Here is an 18,694-nt window from a genome sequence, read left to right as displayed (position 1 = left end):
AAACATGTCTCTGAAGTGTTTGGCACGAAATACCAAACATCCCATAATCCCCTCTGTTTCAGCCCTGTTTCAAAAGTGCTGATTCTCTGTCTGTTACTTTAGATGAAAATAAGGAGCCACTCCCCACGCCCCTCTGAGAGAGATTTGGTTAAAAAGAACACAATGGTGCTCAAGGAGGAGATTCAGGTGATAAGGTGTAACCATTTATTGGCTAATGGTTACACAAGCCAAAAAAACGTTATGACATCATAAGGTAGCCAAAATCTGATCATCTAATTTTCAGACAGGTTTATATATATATATATAATATATATGTATGTATATATATATATATTATATATGGATAATTTTTTCCTGAAACTTTCAGAATCTCTTAATGCAGAGGGGACACATATTTATGTATAAAAGACATGAAAAAGTGGATTTTGCATAATAGGTGACCTTTAAGTACTCTGCTAGAAATCCTGTATTCTGCTCTCTGGTAGATATGCCTTAGATTTGGCAGCATCAAGACACACCTGAATACAGGTGATTAGAAACCTGATTTATTATAGCCAAGTGTGTCATGTGCTTTTAGATGTATCTTCCTTAAGAAGCTTAAACCCAGGATAAGACTCAGAAGCAAAATATTACAGTGCTTGTTGCATCACATGTATGTCAGGTGTTGCCTCTGCTAATTAAATATGTCTAAAATAGTGGTAACTAATGTATAGCCAAATATTTGCTAATATTCATGATTGAAAATTCTCAAGCCTTAAATTAGGTTTTGGTGCATATGAGAAGATTTAAAGCACTCTGTAAAGTGTGTTGCAGATGTTCTTATCTGTTGGCATGAAAGTGGATTAAATATGCCAGATAGTGAGTCAGTCTTGCCTCCAGATATATTCCACCCTCTGAAGTGACACAACATTTGAACATGGCTTTAAACAAACTCCACAGTTTATGATGGTAATTGGCACATTTGCTTTATTTTGAAAACAGACATTGAAACCATTTGTTTTTTTTCATATTTTTTCTCACAAGTTTGAACTCCTTGATGAGGTTGAAACTGGACATTGCACTCACTGGAACATGGGAAAAGTATTTTTGTTTGCTCATTTGTTTGATATTTATTTTTACGTTTTTTTGCGTAACATCAGTGCAAGAGTATTTTTCCAATTCATATAAACTGTCATAACAACACCAAAGACATCAAAAAGAAGCTGCCACACCTCTTAAGTTTCTGTGACTGCGAAAAAGTTCCTCTCAGAGGGAGAGTTCCCATCATGCATCTGGTTCGATGGTTCATGCTACTGTTCTTACTTTTGGTTGGCAGAACATAATTCGTCATGTAAAAGTCAGTTACACCAGTACTATAGCTGACTCCTATATTTTATTATATGCGTATATCATTTAAATGGCAACAGGTCCTTTACTGTAAATGTGAGTAGAAAGGGAGTCTGAAAAAGGGGTGTAAACCAAGCTTGAATGACTCAAGCAGAATAGAGAGTGAGTAATATTCTTGTCCTATATGTGTTTTTTGGAAAAAGGATAAAGCTGCCCAACTGGAAATGTCACACATTTAATAATACATTCTATTCTCCATTTGATGTGTCAGTACATTACCTATTTGATGTGTTCTCAATTCACTTGTACTGTCTTGAAAACTAGAGTTGCATTTTAAACCGGCGTGTTTTTGTGCGTGCATTTGCAGAATTACAGATCTTTTTTGCAAAGTGTGTTTAAAGAAAGTGCATTGCAATGCAAATAAAGTTTGGTGCATTCACAATGCATTTGAAATGTGTAAATATCCAGTTGGGAGCAATCATTTTACCATTGATTCACTGACATTAGATAGTGAAAATCAAATCTGATCCTCCTCCTCTTCATCATCAAGTTAACAATCATTTTTTCATTATCAACAACATCATTCTCATCTCCACCTTCTCATAATATTAGCTTGAGCCAAAAAACGTAACGCTGGAAACTCCCCCAACATGAGAAAATCATTGCCACACAAAAAATGACAAACAAATAGAAACGGACTGCCTTCACATTGGGAAGGCAAAGAGCAACCTTTTTAGGTTTTGTTTTTTGTGTTATTCTTCATATTCTTAATTCTGCTTTCTTAAGGTTTGCCTTAGTCATCCTTGGACTCGGTGCCCTCCGCCACTGCATCTGCCGGGGCGGCCTCCTCTGCTTTAGACTCCTCTGCAGCATCTGGTTGGAGGAAGGGAAGCAAAGGCAAAGCCAGAGGAAAGGGAGATGTTAGGGTGGAGAGAAGGGGACAATAGATAAAAAGGTGGGTTGGGGAGAAGAGAGAGAAGGACAGATTAGCTTGAGGAGGTTTTACATTACACAATGTCTGAGATTGGTTGGAATAATAAAGCTCTATGTAGGTCTTCTGAGATGAATATTTCACATACAGTACGAGCTGCTACGTTTGATGTTTTCAATATCTCACCTCTAAAGGATCTCTGTATAAAAGAGCATACGGTAACAAAAATGTGGATACAAAATACTAAGAAGAAACTGTAATTCCATGTGGTACACAAAATGTAGACACTACTAAAACCGAGAGCATGTTTGACAGAGATATGCAACTTAATGTCTGAAATCTCACATTGCCTGAGTAAATACTAAAGGAAGAGAGTGCTCCTAATGGACCATGAAGCATTTGAACTGACACCACAATGCTAACAGAAGCATCTTTGGCTGTCACATCGAATACTGTGAGAGGCACACACAAATCGTTGTTGTAACACAAATCCATTGGTGGCTTACTAAGAGGAGAGTACTGCTGAATAAGGATTCATGCTACATTACTAAGCCATAAGTATTAGTGTTTTGACTGATAATGTCCTAATGCTCCTGCACTGAATGATATTTTGAAGCTTCAAACATATTTGTATTGTTTGTCAACTGTGTACAAAATAATTAAAACAAATCCTAACATGTGTATATTGTAATATCGTCATGAAATACATGGGCTACAAAGGTTTTAGGACCTGTGTTGTGTTGGACTAGTGCCCTGAGAGCAATGATCTCATACCATGGTGATCTCATACTCTCTTAATACAATGAGGAGACATCAAAGAATGACATCATTGCATTGGAGATTGGGGTGATGGAGTGCATGTGTGCATGTGCGTGCGTGCGTGCGTGCGTGTGTGTGTGCGTGTGTGTGTGTGTGTGTGTGTGTGTGTGTGTGTGTGTGTGTGTGTGTGTGTGTGTGTGTGTGTGTGTGTGTGTGTGTGTGTGTGTGTGTGTGTGTGTGTGTGTGTGAGGGCAGGGCAGGGCAGAGAGAAAGGAGTGAGGTAATCTTGTTTGTGTTGGCACTCACTAATGTGTGCGAGTGTGACTCCAGACAGTATGCTCATTCAGGTAAGAGGTGATTATCTTGTTAGTGTGACAGACTTAAGTGTGTGTGTTTTACAGTCACTGAACTGCGTGATGCAAATGCAATTTCACCCAATTCGGAGCGCCAAAGCACATCAGTTCTGGTATTCACCTCACCTCTAATTTGAATCTACACTCATGTTACAATTAGTTTGTATCAATATAAAGACAAGCTATTCAATATGAATATGAATATAAAGTACTGCAAGGCTTTGTCCTTGGTCATTTTCTTTGCTACCGCTAGTGGTCAGAACAGTGGAAAAGGAAGCAAATTATATCCAACCTTTCCCTCAAACTACTGTATTACAAAAACAGAGGTCCTCTAATTTAATACAAAAGAACAAAGAACAAAAGGTGCTCTTTACTGCACTTTAAACCACTGGCAAATAATGTGATTATTACTGCCAATTGTAATCTAACTTGACTGCTGCATATTCATTTCAAACATCGAAGCATGTAAATGCTTTTATTTAAAGTAGACTCATACAATATATTGCTGTTTGATTGAGTTTTTACTATCTAAAAAATATATTTTAACACCACTGTTTTTTTTTTCATTACACAGTACAGGTGCTATGTAACAAAATGGTTTCTCTGCCTTTGACCCATCCTAGTGGTAGGAGTAGTGGGCTGCCATTATGAACGGCGCCCAGGGAGCAGTGTAGGGAAGGGTGCCTTGCTCAGGGACACCTCGGTAGCACTTGGTCTTGCCGGGGCTTGAACTGGTGAACTTCCAGATGCCAAGCCAAGTCCCTATGGACTTCGCCACCACCGCACTGTTCTTAGTTTCTGCACTTGATCCCACTTCGATCCCTGTGATAACAGTCTTTTTGCTGCTCGCTCAGCATACCAAAGACAAAAACATGTTGGGAAGCTGCCTCTTGTGTTTTTGGATCCAAACTGAGGTATTTTCTCCATTGTTGAGGACTTGCTTTTTAAGCCTTGCTTTTACATAAACGTATTGTCTCTACAATTTGTATTTATTGAATAATTACACTACAGCTTAATCTAAGAATTTCAATTTGATGGATGATGGTGGAGGCGGTCATGGAAAACATCACGGATGTGTTTTATGTCCTTGGTATTAAATACTTCATGTTCCATGTAGTCCTTTTTTGACTGCTATTTCTATTGTCTGCACTTTGAGCTATATGTCCTGTTTGCAAGTGATATATTATGCCGTGCACTATGGCACTATGACATGCTATGACAGTTAACAACTTGGTCAGATGTAACTAAATAAAGGCAGTCACACGGACTATCCTAGGTGAAGAATCTGGATTATACCCTCCTTAAATAATTCAGTCACATCATTGCTACACAAATCTAAACCAAGTGACTTAAATATTGAATACAAATGTTGTAAAGCAGACTGTGGCCAGCAGTGGATTCTTAATTAGCACTTCTTTGTCATGTAGCGTTTGTTTATGACAGGCTTCCCCAGTGCGGATCGTGATCAGGAGGCTTCATTAATCATTCATTGAAATCAGAGCACCTGTTATCCCGCTCTGCTCCATGCAGGGCAGCTATCCCATCGAGGTAGTAACTATGACAACCAGGAGACAGTGCTGCCTAGGCGACCTAGTTTCCATGTAGTTCTCCAGTTACCGTGTGTGTGTGTGTGTGTGTGTGTGTGTGTGTGTGTGTGTGTGTGTGTGTGTGTGTGTGTGTGTGTGTGTGTGTGTGTGTGTGTGTGTGTGTGTGTGTGTGTGTGTCTGTGTGTGTGTGTGTGTGTGTGTGTGTGTGTGTGTGTGTGTGTGTGTGTGTGTGTGTGTGTGTGTGTGTGTGTGTCCTCACATTCCCATCTACTCCAGACTGAGCATGCTCCATTAACTACCTGTCTGACCCAGTCTGAGAGTCCTTGGACCAGAAATATTAATGTCAAGATATTGTTTTTATCAATGTTATAATGTAACAAGTTTCTTTTTTGGGTATACATTTCCACTATGATTGGACGTCAAATGCTGGTTCTCTTAACAAAGATAAACTGGTGTCAGAGGTGCAGAATGAGATGATTTAATTGGGTCATCCTTTTTCACCACTATTTATGTTTTACCTGAAATAAATGACTGTCGGATTCACGTCAATATATTGGTCTTGGTAACATGAAACTTTATGACTCGTAAAATCCATGATGCTTTCTCAATAAGCACGGCCTTGCTTCTTAACAATAACTCTGATACAATCCTATAACTAGCCCATTGTATAACATCATTCTTATTTTAGCTTCATAATTTCCAACCCCGCATTTCCCTCCCAATCTTCACCTCATAAGTATGGGGCTTCCATCTTGCAAAGGCTGAGATACAAGGTGGCCTAATCTAATATTGAGCTGTCTCTGTGTTAACCATGAATGCTGGGTCACTGCCAAAGATCTTTAAATTCTACAGACTCAACAAACAGTTATTTCCTGCAGTGCCTGCCAAGCAGACTACGGAAAGGCTTACGTCGTTTGATCTTTTACAGTAAGTAATTGCTTCATGATTGGTGATTGTGTCTGGAATTATTTGTGTCTCTGAACTCGGTGGCCTCCAAACACGGACACACCTAAGTGTTTAATTCAGAGGTTGTGAGAACCTTATTGTTGGTCCAATGTGTTGCATGTATTTTATTTTTATAATAAATCCTACGATATGAATCAAAGTTAAAATAGTTTTTATAATCTGCATACCTTGTTTATCGTTTGTTTGGTTAGGCTCCTCCTTCTCAGCGATAGGGCTGACAGCAGCAGGCACATCGGCTTGTCTGGCCTCCTCCTTTTTCTCTTCACTTGGCTCCTCCTCCTTCTTCTCCTCAGCTGTGGTTGTGGTGGGACTCTTGGCGGCCACCACTGGGGCCTCCACCTCTTTGGGCTTCTCCTCGACTTTCTCTTCTGCTTTTGGCTCCTCTTTCTGGGGCTCAGAGGGCGCTGTGGCAGCCGCAGGAGAGGGAGCAGCAGCAGCTGGTGCCGCCGCCGCTACAGGAGACGTGGCAGCTCCTACAGGAGAAGCAGCAGCAGCTGCAGGAGTAGATGGCTTCTCTGCCACTGGGCTTTTGGCATGGCTCGTCTCCTCCTTCTTGGCCTCCTCTCCTGCAGCTTCCTCCTCCTTAGCAGGTGCCTCCTCTCCCTCCACTTTCTTTTTCTCCTCTCCTCCCTCTGTCGCCTCCTCTGCAGCTGCAGGACTGTCTTCCTCCTTCTCTTCCTCTCCGTCTTTCATCTTTTTCCTAGTTATGTGTCCGCGGAAGCTAGCCTGTATTTTGGTGGCAGCCTTGTGGGCCTTGTCCTCGGGTTTGTTGGTGGTGCCATCCTGTTCAATCTTCTGGTCCGCATCCTCGTTCTTCTCCACCTGCTAGCCAAGAGAAATAAAACGGTAAACATCTACTCTAAGCCATCAAGCAAGTCCACTGGAAACCAGGAAGAAAATATATTAGGTTGTAACACTAAAGATTTGCAGAGAATCAATCTACTGTGGGGGTTTTTATCTTGAGATGATCATCCTTAAATATCATGCTGGCAAAGAAAGGTAGGACATGGCATGAGTGGAAGGGTCAGAAGTCAGATAGAGACAAGGATATGCTGAGAGAGGGTTTATTAGTGAATGTGCAAAGTGTTGTATTTAAAGTCATTACTGGAGAATTTTAGACTTGGAAAAGTTGGGGTAGGGTTTTAGGACTGGTTTAGAATCAAACGTATAGGACTGGATGAGGAACAGGGTTAGGAATAGGAAAGTACACAATGTAATATTGAAAGTTGTTCCATGATATTACCTTCTGTTACTGGATCCATAGCTGTCCATCAAATAGTGGGTTGTGCTATGAGTCATATAAATCTAATGAAAAGAAATCAAATCAAATAAAGGAATGAATGATGAGCACTGAAAGTGGCAAACAAAATGAATCAGTACATTCAAAATGAATAAGAAAACAAATCAAAGTAAAATATTCTTTAGCAGAAGTCCAACCAATAAAAAGTTTAAAAGGTGCACTTTAAATGAACGTGATTAAGCAACATGAAGCAAATCAAACGTTCAAAGATCATGCGAGCAGTGCAGCATCAGTCAGCAAAATGATAAAGATGTGAAAACTGAAATCAGTGTTTTAGTCCTCCCAGTAAACAAGTCTTTGTCAGGATCAAGTGATTTATTTGACTAAAGAATGGATCTACAGAACTTTATCATCTCATATACTGTAAAGATTAGATTTAGTGCCATTGTGAATCATGGGAGTAATATGTGTGCGGGTCGATTGTCTGCACGTAATAAATTGGATACACTGGGATTTGAAGCGTGACAAATGACTCGAGGCATTCATTGTGGTTATTCAATCCAGGCATGAGCTTGATATTGTCCTCTTGATAATGGTGCTGAAATGGATTTAGTGAATAAATAAAATTACACGTAGAACCCTCTCCATGGCATTCATTAATATACCCTGTTGCGCTTCTAATGATACCTTCAAAATTGTCAACAGCAAAATGTGAGCGTTCCAAATTGATGCTCTTTCTCCAAAATAATGAGCCAATCTCTATTCTCTAGGTACAGTAGCTTTCTGCGGCTTCGTCTCTGGCTGCCAGGGAACGAGCTGCCTGCGAGAATCTCCTCGGCATTCACTGCCATACCCCTCCCAAACCATCAAAGGTTACCTTGACAACCAGAGTACTAACTCATCGCGACGCTGTCTGCTGGTTGGTGCTATGAAAGACTATATGTCACCCTGATTGGCAGTGCACCTGACCCCTCAGGGGAGCGTGCCAATAGGAACTCGTAAATCAGAGGGAGCAATCAGGATGCTTAAGGAGGGGCCGTGTGTGTGATGCAGCAGCAGTGTGCGGTGCCGGTGGGGGGGGGGGGATTGAGGGGCTATATGTGTCGAAGCTGGCGTGACTGTGGCATCTTCTTTAAGGTTAGTGAATGTAAACGGAAATGGTTTTCAAGATGTGACTCAGTGGCTATATCCATCAGTCTATCTCCTGGTACCTGCTGTTTCTAATAGCGTGATTATGTTGGATATGAGGTTGGACTTGGATAGCTGCCTGGGTGAGCAATCACATCTGTGTGACATGATTTAAGAGCCATAGGCCCTCAACCAACATGTCTCCTTCAGGGTCAGTGTGTCAGTCCAATATTGGAGTAGAGAGGCCAAGGTTGGTATATTCACCTCCTCCACCCTCATCCCCAGGGTTCAGGACGTACATTCTGCCTTAGTTAATATACAACCTCTTGCTGAGGCAATTTTGTGCTTGGTACCGCTGGCTGTGAGAGGGATAGCAGAGGCTATAAACTGCGCCCTAAACATTTTTCATTTATGTTTAAAAGATGAACTGAAGCTGTTTACGTTACAATCACCTACTATGTGTTGAAATAAATGTTTGCAAGTGTCCTGCTATTGGAACAGATAGACAATGTGGAGACAAATCACTAGCGGCACACCCTCTGCTCTTGATGCATGCAGGTCTCTGGTAACTGAGTGGGCTTTGACCATGTGTGATGTAATGGGTGCTTACAATTGCCGAAAGATTGACCCAGGCACTTCATTTGAAATATAATTACTTACTGGCTTCATACAGTGAGTCAGACAGAAAGAAAGTGATGGATGAGGGTGTTTGGGAATATGGGAAATGACATCACTTTTGGAACAGAGGGTATGTCATCCACTTTAGAGATCTGGGTGTGTACGAGTGTAAATGTAATAAAATACCAGCAGAGTGCCAGGTGATCTCATATCAGTGTAAGATCACGGGGGAAAAGATTCTCATCCTGGATTGGCCAAAATCATAGCATGGTCATTTGAATTTGAATGCGCCATGATTTTCTGACTGCTAGTCTTTCTTCGTTAAGCATAAGATTCAGTATTTGACCGGTCATATCACACTTATTATGCTGTGATATATAATGTAAAGTGGTTAATGATTGAGTTAGTTGCTAAATTCAAATCGTGTATTATCTTAATAGAACATTATTGAAAATCTTTTCAGAATTCCTCATTAACTGTTCACTGAACCCTGGTCACGTACCCTCCTGCAGGCCCTTTTCCACTCTGTGTCTGTGCGGCACACATTTTCATTCATAAATACAGCGGCACCTCCCAAAGGTACTGCACACCACAAGGTACACTCATTTAAGTCTTCACAGCATGACTGTTTCAACTCTACCTTGAACATTTAGCAGTGAGGCAACACATCTGCATTATCAGGTTAATCAAATAAATTATTACAATTAGCCTGCAGAGTTTTTCTCTTGGAATATGGTCTTTCTGGTAACCATAGATACACTTCATTAACCACTCAAAACCGTTTTATTACACAGCTAAAAGAGGAATGTCTGCAGAACAAAAGTGCTTTTTTGTTGCATGATTATGCAATACAGCAATTATAAGAGCTACAGTATGATGTAGCAAAATTAATAACCTGCTATAGGACAGTGTGTAGGTGACAAATAATGAGTTGCATCTTCATGTTCGGAATTTAAATGTACATAGGCCTAACAAAACTCTTCTGTCTTTCCCGTCTTTAAAAGGTAAAACATTCAGTTGCGAAAAATATGTTTAATACAATCTGACAGCTGAGTGTGTTAATTTTAGCTTTGTGTATCAGCTGCAGTGTGTGCGCTCGCTCTGTCTGTCTCTGTCCTTGGGTGGGCACCGGCTGTCGTGAGAACCACACCCGAGTCGATGGCCTTACCGACAAATCCATAACCACACACACACTCACACACACCATCCCCCATTGGTGACACACAGTAAAATTCCGCCACCTTCCCAATGCCTCATTGCCGGTGTCATTAGGGACTTATTTTCACGAGGGGGGAGGAGGTGAAGGGAGGGGAAACTGGGGAAGACACGATGGAGTGGTGTGGTTTATGCTGGTTGAATTACCTCGGAACCACATCACACGCTAATGCACACACCAGGCGTATATATATATATTCATGTTTTCTTGTTTTTTCTATTATCCATTCAAGCAGGAGACACGCTTTTCACCTCGCAGCTCTGCCTGCCATGTACTGAATGTTGGCAGCAAGAGGGGAGAGAAATATTAAAAGGTAATATTTGTATTCATAATGGGGAAGCTTTGCAAAGGCCCTTTTATCACAAACCCAACAGGTGCAGCTTCTGAATCATATCACTATAAATGGTTATTTTTTAAGATGTAAATTAATCCTGATATTTTAAGTAATTGTAATCATCTGATTTTAATACAAATGTAAAACACCCGAAACCTTTGTCATAAAACCAGAGTTTTCAGCAGTCAGTGAGATATTAGCTACCGAGCGGGTGGCACTCGAGTTCCTGCAATGACAACTCTCTCCTGAAAATCCCAGCATGATTTCAATGGATGTCTGCTTTTCTGCAGGAACACACTCCAGACACCAAGGAGCTAAGACGAGCTGCTGTCTGCAAATGCTGAATATCTCCCTCTCCTTCTTTCTCTCGCTGCCGTCTTTCACTCTCTCTCTCTCTCTCTCACTGAGCAAACTGCTACCCACGCATTCTTTCACACATCGACACACACACACACACACACACACACACACACACACACACACACACACACACACACACACAGAGACTCAGCGTAGCACCACACCCTTTTAGCCGGCTATCTCCTGCAGATGAGGAGAGGGGGGCTCAGGTGGTGACTGCCAGAACCCCCGCTCACCATCTCTCTCTCCCTCTCTCTCTTCTTTGACGGTGACTTGATGAGCGTTGTTACGATCTTTTACGATGGACCTGCAAAAGATGCTCCATGGCAACTAATAAGCGGCCATATGCCGGCTCCATTATGTCCTCTGGAGCAGCCTTTAATTCAATTACAATGACTCTGCCTGAACAAAGGCTCTACAATTGCCACTGATCTCATAGGGGATGGGGCAGTTGGGCTGAGGACAGCTAGTGGGCAAGTGGGAGTAAGGGTTGGACATAGCGCAGGGGGAATATTCAAATATGGGCTGTGGCTGCTACCACGGCTGAAGCTTGGCTCTGGGAGAAAGGGATTGGAGTGCATGGGGAGAGAGAGAATGAGCAGCCAATCATATTTGAGATAACAGACTTGGGCTATATTATGGTCTCGAATAATTTAAGCGTAAGTCAAAAGAGGGGTCACGAGGGTTCGGTCTTAGTGCTAGAAAGAGGACTAGGGATGGATTTGGGGCGGAGTTGGAGAAAAGCAGATCTGGGTGGGATTTGAAGCAGTGGTTTACATTAGGAATGACAATTTTGGGGAGGTAGTAAGATCTGAGACAAGATGGGCCTCGAAGAACTTGATCCTTGATCTTCCCTGGGGAGAGGAGAGGTAGCCTCTTCTGGGGTGTTGAATTCTGCTCTAAAACGGCATAACACTAGACAAAGCTAGCAGCAAGGGCTACTAAATCAAGCGCTAGGAGCCACTCCCATGGTGGAGATGTTACAACAGCACTTAACACTCCACAATGGCAGCACCTACAGCATTTTCATTAAAAAAAGACTGCTCTTTGCTCATCCATCCATGAAGATATCGGAGTGTGTCTCGATTAATGTATGCCTCTGCTCCTCAAAAGCAGAAGGCAGGGGGATAAGTGCTCGTAGGTCGGGAGGATATTTTCTCCTTTGAGGCGCACGCTCGATGCAGTGACATTGCTCTGTGGGAAAGCCGGTGCCTCACCCACATGGCTGCAGCACGCCGGCTTCCTGTCTTTTGATCTTTCTCACCTTTGCGCTCGCTACCCTTCTCTAACATCATCCCCCGCTCTGTCACCACCGCATTTCTTGACGGTTGTAGCTACCATCCAGCTCCCTCGTTGCCTTTCTGCTTTGCTGCATGCCTGCCTCTCCCTACCTTCCCCCATACCGGGCAACCTCCCTCCCTGATTCTGATCTTTTTTTTTTCCACCTCGGCTTCTTTACCCACCAGGTTTCCTTCGCTCACCACCTCTCTTCCATCCCATACCTCCATGTGCACCAGCTACACTCCACCCTGCCGCTCGTTCTCTCCCCGCCCGCCCGCCCGCCTCCCTCACTGCAGCCTGCTCCTCCTGCATGTCTTTCAACTGGCAAGCCTTGCTTCCTTTTCTCTCTCTCTTCCCTCCTTGCCAGAGCGTATATGACTCATCCCAGATAACATTTAAGAAGCAATCAAGTGGCATCAGCATCCAGCGTGATATGAGTCCGATAAAATCAAAATCAGTCTGAGATAATAGCAGGAAACCGGCGCTGAACAAATAATAATTACTGCTACTGAATTACAGAGTGAAACACAGGAGAGTACCTTCTTCTCCACTCACCTGCTTCCATGCAACACCTTCTTTTTTTAATATTCTCCTCTTCCACTGAGAATAGCCATGGGTTATTATAAACTCCCAAACAGCAGCCTTTCACACCCTTTAAATGAGAGCACACTTCATAGTACCCTCAATTGACAACATCCACTTATACAGCTGGAGGGCTGTGATAATCCATTTAAACTCATTTATTCCCATTGTATCCCCCTGAGGCCACTGACATGATGGTGCTGCTCACTCAATCCGTACCCCACCCTTTTTTTCCTCTCTGTGGAAATGTACTTTCCAGTGTCACCCATTTCTGCTCAAAATAACAGAAGTACAAACGATACATTCTAGGCATCAATTAAGAGTACAGGCTGCTCTAATTAATATGAATCATCATTAAGAAAGGTAGATTAGTTAGAGTTCCTGTAAAGCTCCTGGAGATATAAGGGAGCATTTCAGAGACGATACAGGATCTATCAAGTGCTTTTCAATTATCTTTCACTTTTGTCAAGTGCATGATCAATACAAGGGAATGCCGGGTTGCCCAAGATCGAGTTACAGTCTTGTGCCTCGCTCTTCAAGTACGGTGTGAGGTCTGGGAGGCATTGTAGCAACATCCATTCATGCGGGATAATCACATTAACTAGGCGTGTCTGGGCTCTGTGGATAGACTTCTCTGAAGACAAGCTAGGCCAAAGCAAATTACACCAACATTTCCTCTAATCCCTCCTCAAGCACACTGACCGGACTCCAAGCCAAACAGTCACAAAGTTCAGAGTTGAGATTCATCATTTTGTCATTAAGAAACAGAAGGAAAATATTTGATAAAAGCAATTCGTAGCAGTTTTACCGGTTTGGTTCTTCTTATGCAGCACAGCATAGTTGTAGTTGTTGTATCCTCCCTTTTTTCTTCTCTGCTTCTTTCTTCCCTTTTCACTTCTTCTCTCTCGCCCTCTCTCTCGCTTTCGTGCACACACACACTCTCTCTCTCTTTCTGGCTGTATTAACAGCTAAGTCGCCGAGTGCATTTACACATCCCAGTTTGCACACACACGCTCTTCAGTCGGTCTGCCTGGGCGCACCTCTCTCTCTCTCTCTCTCTTACTCGCAGCCTGACAATGACTACAAGCCCACCCTTTAAACCCCTCCCTTCCCCTCTCCTCCCCACTATCCCCCCTCCTCTTCCTTTTCCTCCTCCTCCTCCTCTTCTTGCACAGTGATGAACCCCCCCACCTCTTTTAGATCAGCACTCCTCTCTTCTACATCTTCTCACCCTCCTCCTCCTCCTCCTCCTCCTCCTCCTCCTCCTCCTCCTCCTCCTCTCTTTCAGCCTAGCTCTAGCAAAAGCTGCGGCCCCACCCTAAAAAGGCTCTCGCTCACTGACTGACTGGATACCTCCAATTTCTGCTCTGATGCATCCTTTTTTTAATGTCTTTATTTTTGTTTCTCCCAGCACTATGCCTTTGTTTCATCCCCTCCCATTTCTCACACATGAAAGAGGTGTCTTTTTCTGTAAAAAAAAGAACAATAAGTCGCCTCCTCTTATTGCTGAGGCTCTCCAGGCTACTGTGTTATACACTCTCTGGATCTCATATGAGTCTGTGTGCTCTGGGCCCAGATTGCCACCAACATGCCAGAAGCATGTTTTCTGGCTCAGCCGGCAGCATCTCTAGCCAGGAAGTACGTGTGAAAGAGAGCAGTGATGATTGCAAGGCGAATGCATGCACGCACGCACGCGAACACTCACTCTGTGCTCTTAGGACACGTCACCCGCAACCCCCCGCATACCCAGCTCGCTCTGTTCTCATGGAAACACCAGCAGATAGACTATAAGAGCAGAGGAGGAGTATGCGAGAGAGAGATATAGAGGGGAGAGGAAGGGATGAAGGTAGGAGGAGAAGCAAGAGGGTCGGGTGTGGCAGGCAAAGCAAACTGCCTCTCTTTCTGTCTTCCCCTTTTTCTCCCTTTATGCCCACAGTGTCATTTAATGAGAGGGCATACATAATCCCCACCGCTACATTTAAAACCATTACTGTACAGTGAGGCTTGGAGGTGCATGCTCATGCAAACACCCACACGCTGTATTTGTCTTTCATAATACACACTCACACACTCATTGTGGTGACAGAAAAGTCCCCCCACCCCCGCTCTGACACCGGCGAGCTACAGACACAATGAGGATGGAGGGAGGGATGGAGAGCAGGAGCATAGACAGAGAGAGGGATGGGTGGAGGGGAGAGGAAGGGGGCAGCGTCCTGAGGGGTTGTGCTCTGCTATTCTTCTCTCGTACAGGATGATTCCACACCAGGTTCACTGAGGGGGAAATCATTAACCTGCACCGCTGCTGCCACACAGGAACATCTAGCCGCGTTCCTTGGCTGTGCTTCATCATCACATGTTCAATAGCAGACTGTATGACACAGAGGCAGTAATCATAAAGGGTTCTGCTGAGTATGCATAGTCTTTCTCGCCACTGCCCCGCTTTACTCCAGCTATGCACATTCATACAGCTGCCAGCGCACTGTCCCCTGCACCAGATCACTTTACTGGAATCACTGCAGAGATAAGTGTCTGGCTCAAGTGGACCGACTGATTTATTCCCAAGATTTCTCTTAGCTCCGAATTACAGATAGGTGAAGAATTAAAGGTAAAGGCTGAATAAATGAGTTGTGAAACATATGGTATGTCACCAGATAAGAGTAGGGGCGGTGGTGGCGAAGTCGATTGGGACTTGGCAACTGGAAGGTCACCAGTTCAAGTCCCGGCAAGACCAAGTTCTACCGAGGTGTCCCTGGGCAAGGCACCGTTCCCTACACTGCTCCCCGGGCGCCGTTCAAAATGGCAGCCCACTGCTCCTAACGCTAGGATGGGTCAAATGCAGAGAAACAATTTCCCCACGGAGATTAATAAAATATATCAAATCAAAATCAAAGAGCGGTAATTATAAGTTAATTCAATTGCTGATTAGCAGAATAAGAGACAATGACAAGAGTTTTAATAATCTGATAGATTGTCTTGTTCTAAAAAAAAGCCAACAATTTACCTTTTGCTCTTTTTTATGTATCATTTTATTCAGAGAAATAAGTGACGTAGATAGTGAGTCACTGTATTCTGGTCCATTGACGTAGAATCCATACTAGAGGAGCATTAGCTTCTTCTGAGTCATGTTTCCCCCAAAACGTTCCTTTACTGTTTGTGACCCATCTTCATTTGATTATTTATTTTGTTTCAACAAATTATGTTTCTGATAAAAAAGGTTTTTGTCATTAACATTTAAACATCAAGGGGGGAATCACTTCAAATCAAATCCCCACACTGGAAACAAAAAGTCCTTTACGAGAGAAATACAGCAACGTGTGTATAACAAATGATTGGGGTTGTCCAAAGGAAAAATAAAGCAAACACTTAAATCCCCCAGAGCAAAATCAAGCTGATGCCTGGGCGGTGGTAGCTAAAGAAACAGAGCGAGAGTGCGTGGGATGGTCTTTGAAAACAATCCATCTGCAAATGCAGCAGGTTGGCCAGCAACCTGACCCAGGCTAAAAGAGCTGCTCCTCATCTCACCGTCTTAATACAGTATGCTAATATGCTGTGCAGCTGAATCTGCTGCTGCACTGACCACAGGGATCAATAATGTCACACTGTCTTGTCATTATCGAGAAGAAGTCAAGAGGTATGTTCTAGCAATACAAATGTGTGTATGTGATTAAAGTGTAGTTTATTAATAAACGTTAATTCTGAAGAATGGGACACCCAGTTTACAAGGTGTTGTGTATTTTCCATTTCAATTATACCCACAAGTCATTGTCACATCATCGGGTAAGGCCAGGTTTTTTGTTTCTGAGGATCTGTTAATCCCTTTGGAGAAGTGTTGGTTGTCCTACTTTGTGTAAACTATTTAAAAAGCATAAGGCATAGTGTTGGTGTTGCATAGCTGCACCAGCAACACAACTATGCCTCCTCACAGTTGGCAAAAGAGCAGCCTGTAGGATTAATACACTAACGCTCACATTGCTCATTTTGTTCGCCATTAGTTTAAGTGCTAAAGTATATAAGACAATTCTATCTTGTATCAAGTCTCTCCTTGTGCACCTTTGTATCACTGCATTGAACATCAACCATGCAGTGTGTCCTTTCAGATGACAGTGATTAAGCTCCTCATTTGCAGCGTGAAAGGTCACTGTATGAAAAACAATGAGATTAACATGCAATCTACAAACAAAGCAAATGATCTTGAAAAATGATGGGAAAGCTAAATACAAAGTGTGCTATCTGTCACCATTATATGATAGAAAAAACAACATGCTTTAGATCTGTGAAATATTGAATAGCTTAAATCTACATTCAAAATCAAACATAGTGGCGTTGCATGCATCTGTCAATAATATCTCCCCCTTAAAAAGACTTCCCTACAAAATTGTATAAAATATTCATAAATGAATACCCCTGCCTAAAATAATGTTGAAAACAACAGCAAGTTGTTATTTATTTAATAAGAACTGTCAGCTCCCGAATGCTCACTGCTTTTTGTATAGCCATAAACAACTTTTAAAATCACTTTAGTTACTCCACCTTCCTCTCGCCCCCCCGTATGATCTGATACAGCAGAGGACAATGACCCAGGGGATGAAAATCAAAGGTTTTCCCATCTGCTGTCATGAAACAAAAGTGCACCAGGTGTCCAATCCTTCGCTGGGACGTGACTCCTGCATCTGACACAGCAGCACTCACAAAATGTCACACAGGTGTTCTTGAAGACACAATACACTGACTCGGAGTAAAGTATGCTGACTAAGAACTTTCTTCTTATATCTTGTTTTCTCTTTCTTTTTTGAAACATTATGGCATAAACAGAAAATAATTTGAATCACAAACAGTGTAAGGTAAGTTGGTTTCATAATAGGTTGTGTTGTCTATTTATAATCAACTACAGTAATACATAAATAAATAATCTCAAACGTGTGATTTAAATTGCAATTGTCTCCACTATGTTTTTAGAACTAGGGATTTTGTTTGGTTAGGGCAGTGGTCCCTTAAGAAAAAAAATAGTATTCCTGTAACAGATGAGTAAGAGTAACTGTGGAGTAAGTAAGAATGATTGGGAACTAGTGGGCTAACGTGTTGCCTTAAAAACAAGCAAACTCAAGGACCAGAAAAATCTACTTATGAAACTTGATGTCCTTTAATCGAAATATATACTTACCTATAGGTATTATGCACACGTTGACATCCTTTATGAGCAGACCTTTAATGGCAGAGGAGGTCATTATTGCTGGCCTCCTTCTGCTGCTGTGTAATAGAGTTTGAGACGAGAGTGCACCAATATGTCCTGCAAACCAAGACTTCCACCATAACAAATCCAGACAACTGAAATAAATGTGGATAAATATGGCAACTCTACAGCAATTCACCAACTGTAGCATTTGATCATCCTCTCTGCTTAACAGAGAGATACTGTATACTAGGTTGATAAAGAAAAATGTTTCACAAAATGATGGTTTTATAAAAGGCTAAAATAAATGAAGTAGATTTCAGTTGGAATAGTAAATCTATAAATGTGACTCTTGCTAATCGGCAGTGATGATATTAGGCTATCCTAATTTTTCCTTGGCTGACATGAGTAAGCTGTTGCCATGGTAGTTCAGATGAAGCAGGAATGATAATTGTTTCGCCATAGCAGTCTGTGAATTATTGAAACCTAGAGGGCATGAATGGAGCTGAATGAGAAATAGAGAAAATAAGAGACAGAATGAGGAGTTATCGTTTTCTGTATTTTTCATTGGCTTGTTTTTATTAGGTATTTGTATAACCCTCGAATCCCACGACTTTGTGGATGAAACAGATGCTGCCGCAATTTGTGAGTGAAGCTCTGACACTCAATCCTGTCCTTAGAGTTTTTGAAGGAATATTCAAGAAACATTCATGCATACTGCAACAGACAAAACAAAGACAGAAGAGGAAAACACGATGCCTTATGCTCTAAGCTTTACTAACAAAGTATGTTAGCAAACGGTGATACATATACTCCAATAAACAGATTATTAATTTGCTAGAACATTTTTAAATCATGTTCATCCCCTCACAAAGCCAGTTCC

At 42.2% G+C, this 18,694-nt stretch overlaps 1 protein-coding gene across 2 annotated transcripts; it reads right to left on the bottom strand.

Annotated features, from left to right (window-relative positions):
* Nucleotides 1-949: 949 nt before the first annotated feature.
* gap43 (growth associated protein 43) lies at nucleotides 950-13,732 on the bottom strand. Of its 2 annotated transcripts, none has more exons than XM_034096781.2 (3): nucleotides 13,450-13,732; nucleotides 6,050-6,704; nucleotides 950-2,199 (listed from the first exon to the last, which is right to left on the bottom strand). In XM_034096781.2, exons 1-3 carry the CDS (start codon nucleotides 13,477-13,479, stop codon nucleotides 2,120-2,122), a joined length of 765 nt encoding a protein of 254 aa, XP_033952672.1. In that variant the 5' UTR covers nucleotides 13,480-13,732; the 3' UTR covers nucleotides 950-2,119. The 2 variants fall into 2 exon arrangements, with proteins under 2 accessions (XP_033952672.1, XP_033952671.1); XM_034096780.2 differs by having other exon boundaries at nucleotides 6,050-6,707; nucleotides 13,450-13,730.
* Between the last annotated feature and the right edge of the window lie 4,962 nt (nucleotides 13,733-18,694).

The sequence above is a fragment of the Pseudochaenichthys georgianus genome, chromosome 13 (genome assembly GCF_902827115.2).
Source record: "Pseudochaenichthys georgianus chromosome 13, fPseGeo1.2, whole genome shotgun sequence".
NCBI classification, from domain to species: domain Eukaryota; kingdom Metazoa; phylum Chordata; class Actinopteri; order Perciformes; family Channichthyidae; genus Pseudochaenichthys; species Pseudochaenichthys georgianus.
This window is presented reverse-complemented; position numbering and strand designations above follow the sequence as displayed.